This window comes from Poecilia latipinna, unplaced genomic scaffold, assembly GCF_001443285.1.
Source record: "Poecilia latipinna isolate Pla-1442-1.1 unplaced genomic scaffold, P_latipinna-1.0 Scaffold1146, whole genome shotgun sequence".
Taxonomy (NCBI): domain Eukaryota; kingdom Metazoa; phylum Chordata; class Actinopteri; order Cyprinodontiformes; family Poeciliidae; genus Poecilia; species Poecilia latipinna.
The window spans coordinates 157,428-169,274 of record NW_015113762.1 but is presented as its reverse complement, the minus strand read 5'-3'; the positions used below and the strand labels follow the sequence as shown (position 1 = coordinate 169,274).

Here is an 11,847-nt window from a genome sequence, read left to right as displayed (position 1 = left end):
ATAAAAAAAAAAAAAAAATTTATATATATATATATATATATATATATATATATATATATATATATATATATATATATATATATATATATATATATATAGTTTTATAGTATTTATTTTTTTATCCTTTGAGTAAACACTGCAGGCTACAATATGTTATTATTTAGCTCTAGCAGCTTCACAATACGGTTTCATTAAAAGCAAAGCCTTATTTCGCTTTTAATACTTTTTGCTCTTTAGATAACTGTAAGTAAACAATATTTTTTATTTCACCTATTTCCCAGAGTTTCTCATATTTTTACACACCAGTTTATGTGCAAACTCACAAGTTTTACGTGAGCCTCTAACGCGTTTTTTGTGCCACCTATTTCCCAGGATTTCTCATATTTTTACACGGGAGTTTATGTCCAAACTGGAAAGTTTTACGAAAAGTGAACCCCAAACGCGGCCGGTCAGCGCACGTCACGCGTAAAAGCTGAGCCATAAGGAGAACTTACCCTGAAACCTGTGGCCCAGGTACCTATATCTGTGTAATAACCAGGGGTAGAAGGTGGACGGGTCCCGCTGCTGGCTGGCGAAAAGCGGGTGCGGACTGTGCGACGAGGAGAGCGGGTGAGCGGCCAGAGCGTGTGGCGGGGCCACCGGATGCACCGGGACGGCGGAGTTCGGCGGGTGAGAGACCGCCTCTGCAAACACCAAGTCCGGGTTCGAGTAGACGCCCCTGCCGCCGGAGTGGAAACCGTTCAGGAACGGGTTCATCTGGCCGGAGTTTGCATAGCTGAGAGCCGCCGGCCTGATGGGCTCCTCTGAGCGGGACGCCGGTACCGGATTGTCCTTCGCCACTAACGATTCTATAGTGAAACACCTCTTCGGTGTGGGTTGAAACATGGTCTGATAGTCCAGATTCCCCAGTTTAGGTCGAAGTTGTCGAAGGCGCCGCTGCTTAAAATAATCCTCCACACCCAAAGAAAAGGGGGGAAAGTTTTCTTCGCTGCGAAATAAGTTGGGAAGCTTGTAGGAAAAAATAAAAAGAGCTCAGCTACTCCCAGGCTAATCCATGGATGCGCTGGTGTTTTTTCCCCGGCCGGGTTGGTGCAAGCAGATTTGTTAGTTCATGAGCCTAATTAGCGCTGCAGCCCCATAAACAGCTTCCTCTGCAGGCTGTAATGGCATGGTGATTGGTCGCTGCTGCCGCCGCCGCTGCTGCTCGCCTTGAGGTGGAGACGGGGAAGACGCTTAAAAAGTGCGTCAACGGGGGAAGCAGGGGCGCGGAGAGGCGGACTCGAGCGCGCAACACGGAACGGATTCGTCTAGAGAGGAGGCCCCCCGCACACGCGCGCGCACTCTCTCTCTCACTCACGCGCGCACACATATCTCCGGGACATTTAACTCATTCATCCGAACCATGGAGAGCTGCAGGTTTGCAGCTTGGTTGCATGGAAGGCTCATAAATGACTCACTGAAACTGATTTTAGGAGGGAGAGTGTGAGCGGCGCTCTGACTGCTTGGCCAATAATTATTTTTAATTAACCACAACAGCTCGCTCCAATTAAAGACCAGCATGAACATATAACTCCGCTTATTTTACTTATTTATTTTGGTTTCACACCGGATATTTTAAAAATAAAAACTTTTAGTTTTCCTTCCAGTTATTTTGGTTTTAAACGATGTTTCAACAGAACCAAATAAAAGTCTTAAATGAGTCCGAGGTGCTTTCACGCTTTACGTTAAGAGTATTCGACGTACTTACATGCAAATAGGTTTCTGCGTGACAGCATTAAGACAAAAACACGCTCAGGTGTTTGGAGCAGCCTACCTGTGCGTGGATCAGTTGACATGCGGGGCCACGGCCACGCACCATGCAGGCCTGCAGGGAAGCTGGGAAGTCATGCAAACATTTTTTAAAAACTGTAAAATATTTAGTTATTATTATTATTATTATTATTATTATTCCATAGCATCGCATAAATATTGTCATGCTAATATATTACTAAAGAGTCTATGAAATGTTCTGTGAATTATTTTGTACATGAAGTTTCGTGGAATAAAATATTGTAACATTAAAATTAAAAGAGCAAAAGCTTCCCAGCAGAGACAATTAAACTTATTCGTATTAAAAGCATTATTTACATAGCCTCACGGCTCCACCATATATACGCACATCAGAGACTCAAATCACTTAATATATATATACTTAACATAAATATACATATTAAGCAATTTGCGTCTCCGATGTGCGTGTTGTTGTTCTTGGTCTCAGTGTTTATATATATATATATATATATATATATATATATATATATATATATATATATATATATATATATATATATATATATATATATATATATAAATTGTAATGTTTTACAATTCTACTATTTAGATGAACCTCGGTGTTGCGTATTATTGCTTCTAATAAATAACATTAACTTGTTATATATACTTTTTCACCCTCCAGTGGTTCACCAGGTCATGACCCCGGCCTGCCTGCTTATTATTTCCTCCAAACTTTTGAATGCTGCTGTCTGACTGCTGGACATGGGCAGCAGGAACCGAAGCGCTTCGCCGTGGCACACGTGGTCCGGCGGGTTGCTGGCGTTTTCTGCAAGGGTTTACTGACCTCTACTGGTCGCAAAGGGGACAGCGAAAACAAAACCCAAAACAAAACTGCATCTGGACCAAGAAGCTGCTGATTTTGTTGCTGTTGTGGCTTCGTATGAATATTTGAATAAAAGTTTTATCTCGGCCTGTGGTCCGTCTGTGTGTCTGAGTCTGATCCAACGACGCCAAGGAAACATGTGAATCTATTGCTCAACTTAATAACAGAGAAATGTGTTTATCTTTCTAAAACAGAAAATTATTACAGACATTATTTTATGGTCAACTTGGACGTGCATTAGGTCCACTGTGGATGAGTAAATTTCTACCGATGAACTCAAACAAGGAATTTTCTGAGCTCCAAAAGTAAAAAAAATCAGATTCTGAAATATCTCTGCTGCCCAGATTTTGAGCCTTTAGCATGAGACAGTCATAGAGAAAATCTTCAGTCAGAGACCTCTTCAGATTCAATGCAAGACAGACTGCTACTGGGAATCCTTCCTTCCCACAGTATCATCCACGACTCTGAAAGATATTGGATTTGAGTTACACTGCTTTTCCCTTTGGGATAAAGTATTTTGAAATTAAATTGTCTTATTCTTTTAGTTGTAAATAAAGGAATAAACTCTGAGTTTTAGGTGTTTTTTCCAGTTAAAACAGTAAACTGAACACTATAGTTAAAGTACATTACCTGGAAATATCTGAAAAGTTTTCTCAGAAGTTGTATTTCTGAGAAACAAAACATTCTTAAAACAAAAATATATATTTTTAGTGTATTTAAAATATAAATTTAACAAATACATGCAAAGTCTATTTTAAGATTCTTAAAATAATTTTAATATTTAATTGTATATTTTTGAAAAATATATTTTGAAACATTTTTAAAAATGTTGGATATATTCTTATGTCCAACTGATGATATATTTGAAATGCATTTCAGAAAAATTAACTTATTTATGTCTGTTGTGCGAAAGTTGACTTTTTTTCATGTTTTTAAAATCTGAGTTGGAATCAAACAAAAGAAACAAATTTTTTAGAAGTTAAATTAAAACTAATACAAAAACTCCTATTTTTTAAAACAAAACGTAAGTTTGTTTTTCTCCGATTAGACAATGAGAAAGAAGCGGTGAGCAAACATTTTTATTACGTAAAGTTGTTCTGTTAACATGCATCCAGCGGCTGCAGCACACACTGGATATCAAGAAACCATCTGAATTTTCTGAAGCATGCAAATCAAGATGTGAAACCCACCGGCAGATTAAACCAGGAGAAGAACTGCTGCTACTACAGGAGATGCTAATCTGAGTCAGATTATCTATGCAGTCTATGATTAAGAGGCAGTTGGTGATACATAGTTTGCATTGACCATTTTTAGATTATCGTTAATGAGGCCACACAAGCTCATTGGTTACTCATATTAGAGGTGAGGAGGAACCAGTCAGAAAAATCACAAAAAGATAAAATAAATCCCATGAAACTAAAGTCTACAAATATTTAATCCAGTATGAGAAGCTAGAAGCTGTGACCAGCTGGCTGAGTATTTTTCTCTTATTATTATAGTAATTCTTGTCATATTTGTCTGGAGCGATTCGTCCCAGGAGGAGGAGCAGCCGCTCAGCGCCGGACGGTGGTCCAACCGTCGTCGTCTGTCTCGTTCTTGGTGCGGCGAGGGTTTTCCTTGTCGGTACGCCAAGCCTTTTCCCCCTCAGCGTCGCGCTCCCTCTCTCTCTCCCGCTCTCTGGGTCGTTCCCGCTCACGCTCCTCCCGTTTGTCGTCGCCGCCGCGGCGCCAGGAGCTTCCTGAGGTCACTGCAGGAACAAGAGTTTAAGTTAAAATAAGTTTTTTTTAATTAAAGGAACACATGATGCATAAAAAAAACATTTTTAAAACAGGAAGTTTGTGTGTTAAGAAGCCCCTAATAGCTGTATTTATGTGTAAACAGTGACCTCTGCTGGCTGAATGTCATACTTCAGCTCTATAAATCAGACCAAGCAGAAGCTGCATTTTCTTCAGTAATTCAAGACAAAAACGTTAAAGATTCGTTACATATAAAATATGCATTTGAAGGGTTTGTTTCTGCATTTAGGAGATGCACCAATCTGATATTAATATTTGTATCTGTGACAATATTTCTGATCTATAAGGGCAGATCTATTCCATCTGAATCTGTGCTTCGTGCTCTGAGTGACATCATGCTTTATTTATGTCACTTTGTAATAACCCTCAGGAAGTGAAAACAGTGGATCTATGCATCCCTACTTAAAAGTTAAAAACTTGTCAAGAAAACAAAAATTAGTTTCTGAAACAGAAAAGTGTGAAGTTTTTAAAACTTCTGGGATGTTTTTCTTAAGTCAAACTGTGATGAAGCTGATGGGTCCGAGCCTTCCTCACCTTCATCAGTATCTCTAGGTGGAGGTCTGTGTTCGCGATCGTCCCGCCTGTCTCTGTCTTGCCGGTCGCCACGGCGGTCGTCCCTGTCGCCACGGCGATCTTCCCTGTCAGTCTCTTCTCTGCGGGAATCCCTCCAGCTTCCTTCCTCGTTGCCTCCTCTCCTCCAGGGATTCTCTTCTCTGAAAACGGTTTCAGATCACGTTAATGAAATACGGAGAAACAGGAAATCTGTGACCGTTGAGCATTTTTTCATTCCCACTTCTGTGGACGACGGTCTCTGAAGTGGTCGCTGGATCGCTCTTCTCCATCGTCTTCTTCTCCGTCTTCAGGGGTGCCGCCGCGGGGCGGGCCCCAGCTCTCCTCTCGGGCCTTTTCCCGCTCACGCCAGCCACCTGGAACACAAACATTCACTCATCAGTAACGTTTCAACTCAGATCTCACTTTTTGACCTCTAATGTTCAGTTTTCCTTTTTGGAGCCAAACTTTTCATTTAAGTTCCTGCAGGTGTTACCAACTAAAATGTAAGGCTTTTTAAGACTTATTAATGAAATTTAAGACCTAATTTTTTTATGCAGTAGTGCTAAACTTTGTTAGCACAGAATGTGCATATCAAGAGAGTAGAGAGCCAGTGGTGAAGACGAACATCGTCCAGCCAACTGGTGATAAATTTACACCCGTACCGGGTCTGCCGAGGGGTTTCCATGGCTTGGCGTCCTCGCCGCGACGCGGGCCATCATCCATGTCTCTTCTGGGGCCCCAGTCGTCGTCAGCCCCACGTCTGGAACCCCTGGAGTCATCAAGCCCCCTGCGAGGACCCCTGTCATCATCAAAGCCACGTCTGGGCCCACGGTCGTCGTCGAAGCCGCGTCTGGGTCCGCGGTCATCATCGAAACCGCGTCGGGGACCGCGGTCGTCGTCGAATCCTCGTCTGGGTCCGCGGTCATCATCGAAACCGCGTCGGGGACCGCGGTCGTCGTCGAATCCTCGTCTGGGTCCGCGGTCCTCGTCCCCGGCCCTCCTGGGACCTCTGTCCTCGTCGAAGCCTCGGCGCGGCCCGCGGTCGTCATCCACCCCCCTGCGAGGCGGACGCTCGTCGTCTCCTCCACGACGCGGACCTCGGTCTTCGTCAAAGCCTCGGCGAGGCCCGCGGTCGTCCCCGTCACGGCGAGGACCGTCCCCACGCCTGAAGGGGCCGTCCCGCTCCTCTCGGTTGTCTTCTCGGCCCTCCTGTCTCCAGTCCCTGCAGAGGAAAGGCTTCCCGTTTAAAACCGACACTGAAAACGGAGCCTGGAATGAGTCCAGATGTGAAGCTACACACCTGTCAGGAACCGGGCGGCGCCATTCCGAGTCGCCGTCAGTTTTCCTTCTCCAGCCTCCCTCGTCCTTCTCCTCCTGTGACACGACAAGATGTTAGTCCAGAATCACCGTCCCCAGAAGCAACATCTACTTATTCTACCCATTTTACCAATAAAAACTGGTTCTTCCCGGTTTTTACTGAGTTTTATAATAAATCTGTCAAGTTATAATAGAAATAAATCAGTCAATATGCCAATATGTATTTCTATGGTTACATGTTGAGAAAATCTGCCTTTTTTATAATAAACTGCTGGATAATTTAATTTCGAAAGTAGGAAGTTCGTAGGTAAGAAAGAAAACCTAATAAAGAAAAGTTCGGAAGTAAGGAAAAAGAAACAAGGATGGATAAGGACAGAAGGAAGAATGGATGTAAGAAGAGATAAAGACTGAAGGAAGGAAGATCAGAGTCAAACTCGTATCTACAGGCAGAACATTCCTGTTCCGGTTCTGTCGGACCTCTCAGTACTCTGAAACCTCCGGTTCTGTCATTCCTACCTTGGGTTTCTTCTCCTGTGGGCTGATGGTCTTCTGCCGGATGCGCTCCTCTATCTCCTGCTGGCGCGCGCGCTGCTTGCGCTCCTGCTCCTCCAGTTTGCGCAGGCGCTCCTGGTATTCCCGCTCCTCCTCCTCACGGCGCTCCTGCTCCAGGCGCTCTCGCTCCTCACGCTCTGAAAACAAAAATGGACGTCATCATTTTGCACCAACAGATAAACAGATGCGCCTTCATTTCTGGTTTTATTCGTCTGCGGTAAACTGATCATTTGACCCGAACCTTTCTTGAGCTGCTCCTCGTGGATCCGCTGAGCCTCCTCCTCCTTCTGGCGGTAGAAGGTGTTACGCCGGTCCTCTTTGCGCTGCGTCTTCCTTTCTTCCATGCGCTTTTTCCTCTCCTCCACCAAACGCTCCTCGAACGCTTTTAGTTTTTCCTTTAAAGACCAAATAAAGATGCTGAATTTCTGCTGTAAACTCATGGGGTTCAGCTTCTCGCTTCAGCTGCTGCAGACCTCGTAGATGAAGCTGCGGGCCGCCGTGATCTTGGCCAGGAAGCCTTCCTTATCTTCCATCATCCTGGACATCCGCTTCTTATGCTCCAGAGCCTTTTCCCGCTCGATCTTCAGGTTGTTGATCTAAAACAGGAAACATGCTGTTAGGCTCTGAATAGTACGGCAGATGATTAGTGCCACAGAAAACCAAAGTTTTGGCTTTAATCTGAGAATTCAGACTTTAACTTTATGAGAGCAAAAGTCAAAATATTGAGAGAAAAACAAAGTCCATAGGATGGTTTCCTCACACACCCTGTCCTCCTCTTGGAGCTCCCACAGCTCCATGTCTTTGACTCGCTGTTCCTCATAAGCCTTCTTGATCAGAGGAATCTCCTCGAGGCGTTTTGCCCTCTCAAAGTAATCAATCTGCAGAAAAACAACCGTCAGAATTTAACTTCCATGTAATTTTCTTATATCCTAACAGATTTCTGCAGCAGATTAGAGACCGACCTTCTTCTCCTGATTCTTCAGACGCTCCTGAAGTTCCTTCTTCTCCTTCTCCAGCTGCTCCACCTGTTTGGCCATGATGAAGTCAGGATCCAGCTCCTCCAGGTCCTGTTTCAGAGTAAAAATAAAAATGTCTGTATGAATTAACTGACAATTATTTCAAACGTTTCTTCGTGAATAATCAGACTAATCGTTTCAGTCCTTCAAATTAGCGTTTATGTCATTAAACTTCACCTCAATGTCGATATCCTTGAAAGCTTTGGCTCCCAGCTCCGTTTTCTTGATCTGCTCCAGTCGCTCGCGGACCGTCTTCTTCTTGATTTGCTCGTGTTCCTGCATGATGCGCTCCTTCTCCCGCTCCTTGGCCTCCTGCCGCAGACGCTCCTCCTCGGCTTTGCGGACCTTCTGCATCTCGGCTTCTCGCTGCTCCAGCTCCTCCTTCTCCCGCTGGATGTTCAGGCTCTCCAGGCGCTCCTTGCGCTCCTCGATGGTCTGCCTGCGGGCCAGGATGCGCTGGTGGTCCTTGCGAGCGTTTTTCAGATACGCAGCGATGGCCTGCTGGTTATGTTCATCGCGCTCTTGCTGGAAAGAAACAGAAAACAGTTTTGTTCAGACAAAAACCACCTCAGCTACTGAACCAATCACTTGATCAAAAACATGGTTTTGCACAAATTCTGGTTTAATTTTCATCAGAACAAAGAAGTCAAAGTTCATACTGTTATTAAAAGTACCTAAAATAAAATTGTATTTGTAGTTCTGTTCAAATTTGACTCATTTTTATTTTTTGTTTCTTTTTCTGAACTGAAATCTACCAAAATGAATTTTTACAGGCATTAAAACACATTGAACTCAACTCATGTTTGTTTAGAAATAAATTTGAACTACGTGTCTATTTGATTCAGCCGTTCCCTAAAATTAGCTTAATTTTATTTTTTTAAGTTTTCAGATCAAATATTTTTACACAATTAAAAAACAGAAAGCAGATCATAGAGCAGGGCATTCTGGGTAAATGCAACCAAAACAAATGTGCTAGAAAAACTGACATGTGAAAAATGTCCCATTATAAGTAAAATAATCTGCCAAAGGAACTAGGATTTTTTCATCAATATTAAGGAATTATTTACTCAAAACAAGCTCCTATATCTTATTGAAAAGTTACTTTTAAGTTAGTTTGTCTTATTCCAAGTGTACTAAGACATTTGCACTAGAAACTAGACCAAAATTTACTTGGTAAGATTTTGTGTTTTTGCAGTGCACTCCAACTCTTCCTGCATTCGACTCATTACTTTAATATGAGTTTCATATTTCCATCATTTTCTTTCTCACAACAAATGTTCTCTGCTTCCCAACTTGATTTGTACCTCTTTGACATTTTCAGTAAAAAACAAATTAAAAACAAAACAAAAAAAAACGAATAAGTTCTGAAAATTGCGTTGAACATAAAAACAGACTATGACGGATTATTAACATGGACTGGCCATGAGGGCAAAGGTCAAGCGTTGAACGAGGAGGAAACTCACCAGGTTGGAGGCGGGTTTGATGACCTGGATGGCTTTAGCCAGGGAAGCAGACATGGCGGTCAGCTGGTTCCTGATCTGCTCCGACGGCATGTTCTGCAGGAACGGACCGACCGGAGAATCCTCTTTGGTCGAGTAGTTCAGGTCGGAGCCGAAGCTCAGCGTTCGAGACGTGTGGTCGATCCGGACCTACATCAGGAAGTTGAGACACGTGTAAAAAACCTTCAGAGCAGCTGGACTCCGTCGTCCAATCAGATGCTTACCTGGAGATCGCAGTGGCGAGCAGCGTCCACGATGGAGCGCTCCAGCTGGAAGGCGTCCACGAAGGGAACCAGGGAGGCCAGACGACTGAACTCGATGCTCTGGTAGATCTGAGCCACCTTAAACCAACAGAAAAAGACAAATTAAACCTTTATCAGGTTTTAGAAACGTTACGGTTAGCAGGAAGAGGATTTACCTGCTGCAGGAGCCTAAGAATGGTGTTGCTCTGCAGGTGAGGGACGTACTGCTGCAGGTCTGCCTCCTTCTCAGCCTGATCTCTCACCCAATTCAACACCTGAGACCAAAGTCACAAAACAAGACAGATATGATCCAGATGAGATATTTTAAATATGCATAAAGTAACTTTAACGGTATTGTCACACGGTGAGGAGTTGTCTACCTTTGTCACTCTCCCACTCAGCTTGAGGGGATGAAAGTCGACCTCCAGCCAGTTGTAGAGCTCCTTCACTTCAGGGACGACGTACTGCAGCAGGTTAAATCTCACCTACAGCAGAAACATTCAAGCGTTTATGAGAATAAACTCAAACATTTAACTGTAGCCAAGAGAAAAAACTGTTTAAAAAGGTTAAAAATCTGAATCGAGCTTCAGAAAACCAAATTTAAGACTTTTAGATGTTTTTAATCCCACTTTGAATTAAAAGCATCCAGCCTTGTAGTGAGTCAGTGGTGAAGACGAGCATCGTCCAGCCAACTAGCCAATTACTTTGCACTTCGCCAAGATAGATCAGTTTTCAGGGAGCTAGCTAGCTAGCAAGGGTAGCTGATTAGCTGTAGCCTCAAACACCTCGAGTCACAGAGCTAAATGAAGACGCAGATGTCGGCACATAGTGCCATTTTATAGCACGACAAAGTAACTATGTTACATTCAGTTGTTATAAAAATGTACCTCTGCTCAAATATGACTCAAAAGAACTTTGACTTTGTAATTTAACGCCTTGAAATTGGGCAACACTGCAGGTCTGTTTTTATAACATGAGTCCATCCTACAAAACAAACTATCTTCTTTAAATTCTGTTTCTGTGACCCTCTAAATTCTGGAGGGCCACAGAAACAGTTATGGCGGGCCTGGTTTGGCCCGCGACCCTCCAGTTGGACACATATGCGCTGAGCTACAGCGTACCATGTCATTGATGAGGCTCTGGCGGGTCGGTGGGGACTGGACGCCCAGCAGGGTGGCCAGCCGGCGGTGCTTCTCCACGATGATGCCGTCCATGTCCAGCAGCCGAGCGATATCGGTGCGTTCAGGGGTAATGGGAATAGACAGGGTGGCCAGGAGGACTCTGGTGGACATCCTGGAGATCAAAACCAACTGTGTCACTGCATGTTCTCACTTCACCACACTGGTCTGTGAAACCACAGCGATACCTCTGCATCTCGTCCTGGGTCAGATTCTTACGCATCTCCCTCGACAGATGGTAGAGGCGGTGGAGGGTGCAGGCGTGGAAGAGAGCGTTCCCGGACTTCCAGAAGACCGTGGAAACCTTGTTGTAGTAGTTGGCCATGAGCTGCGGCTTGGGAGGCTTCTTGGAGAGGGCGAAGAGGCCGTGGATGTCCTCGACGGCCTTAAACGCTTCCTAAAGGACAAAAACCAGGAGAAAAGGCATCAAAGGAGTGTTTTGGATGTGAAGCTGGATTTAAACATGATTTCCAGTTCAAACATCAGAGATTACATTCTCATGTTTTCCTATGAAAGCTTAATTTTACTGTCGAAATTCACAATAGGGCTGCAACTGGGCATGACGGATTCAAAAAGGGTCAATTTTCATTTGCATCCAACAATAAACTTGATTAAAACTTTTAACAAAGTCCCAGCACTAATATGAAATAAAACAGATTAGATCCAGCTCAGAACAAACAGCGTTTTGTTGTTGCAGAGGTTCTGACCGACCTGCCAGAGCTCCATGCTGATGGCGCTGTCCAGCTGCACCAGCCGCGTCTCCAGGTGCATAGACTGGCTCTCAGGGTTGTTCAGGTTGATGGCGGTGCTCTGGTTGTGGTGCCGCTGGATCTGACCCAGGTGCATGCGCAGGTTGTCGCACAGCTTGCGAAATTCTGCTTTACGGGTGTACTGCAGGCAGAACTTGAAAGCTGCAGGAGAAAAAGAAACAATCGGTTTTCTGGGAGTTTTTTTTCTTCTGTCAAAATCTTCAAATCAAATAACCAGAAGTAGCAGAAACTTTTAACCCTCTTATGACCAACCTGTCGGCGCCGACAGG

The 11,847-nt window shown here is 44.0% G+C and overlaps 2 protein-coding genes across 4 annotated transcripts in view; both read right to left on the bottom strand.

The window, feature by feature from the left end:
• The window catches only part of emx2 (empty spiracles homeobox 2), a 7,386-nt gene extending 6,123 nt beyond the window's left edge, over positions 1-1,263 (bottom strand). The window contains exon 1 of the mRNA XM_015052928.1: positions 495-1,263. Coding sequence (XP_014908414.1) covers positions 495-885 — 391 coding nt within the window. The 5' untranslated portion in view covers positions 886-1,263. The remainder of the gene's footprint in view (positions 1-494) is intronic.
• A 2,886-nt stretch (positions 1,264-4,149) lies between these two features.
• eif3s10 (eukaryotic translation initiation factor 3, subunit 10 (theta)) overlaps positions 4,150-11,847 on the bottom strand; it is a 14,853-nt gene continuing 7,155 nt past the window's right edge. Inside the window, exons 5-23 of one of the 3 annotated variants that reach the window (XM_015052926.1) lie at positions 11,520-11,719; positions 10,997-11,205; positions 10,752-10,923; positions 10,011-10,115; positions 9,807-9,905; positions 9,613-9,729; positions 9,353-9,538; positions 8,067-8,414; positions 7,836-7,940; positions 7,638-7,751; positions 7,347-7,469; positions 7,115-7,268; positions 6,838-7,010; positions 6,305-6,378; positions 5,970-6,226; positions 5,667-5,909; positions 5,246-5,378; positions 4,987-5,165; positions 4,150-4,403 (exon numbers count right to left, since the gene is read on the bottom strand). In XM_015052926.1, the coding sequence (XP_014908412.1) occupies positions 4,210-4,403; positions 4,987-5,165; positions 5,246-5,378; positions 5,667-5,909; positions 5,970-6,226; positions 6,305-6,378; positions 6,838-7,010; positions 7,115-7,268; positions 7,347-7,469; positions 7,638-7,751; positions 7,836-7,940; positions 8,067-8,414; positions 9,353-9,538; positions 9,613-9,729; positions 9,807-9,905; positions 10,011-10,115; positions 10,752-10,923; positions 10,997-11,205; positions 11,520-11,719 (3,185 nt within the window). In that variant the 3' untranslated portion in view covers positions 4,150-4,209. Of the gene's footprint in view, positions 4,404-4,986; positions 5,166-5,245; positions 5,379-5,666; positions 6,227-6,304; positions 6,379-6,837; positions 7,011-7,114; positions 7,269-7,346; positions 7,470-7,637; positions 7,752-7,835; positions 7,941-8,066; positions 8,415-9,352; positions 9,539-9,612; positions 9,730-9,806; positions 9,906-10,010; positions 10,116-10,751; positions 10,924-10,996; positions 11,206-11,519; positions 11,720-11,847 lie in introns of all 3 variants that reach the window. The other 2 variants (XM_015052923.1, XM_015052925.1) reach the window with 2 other exon arrangements.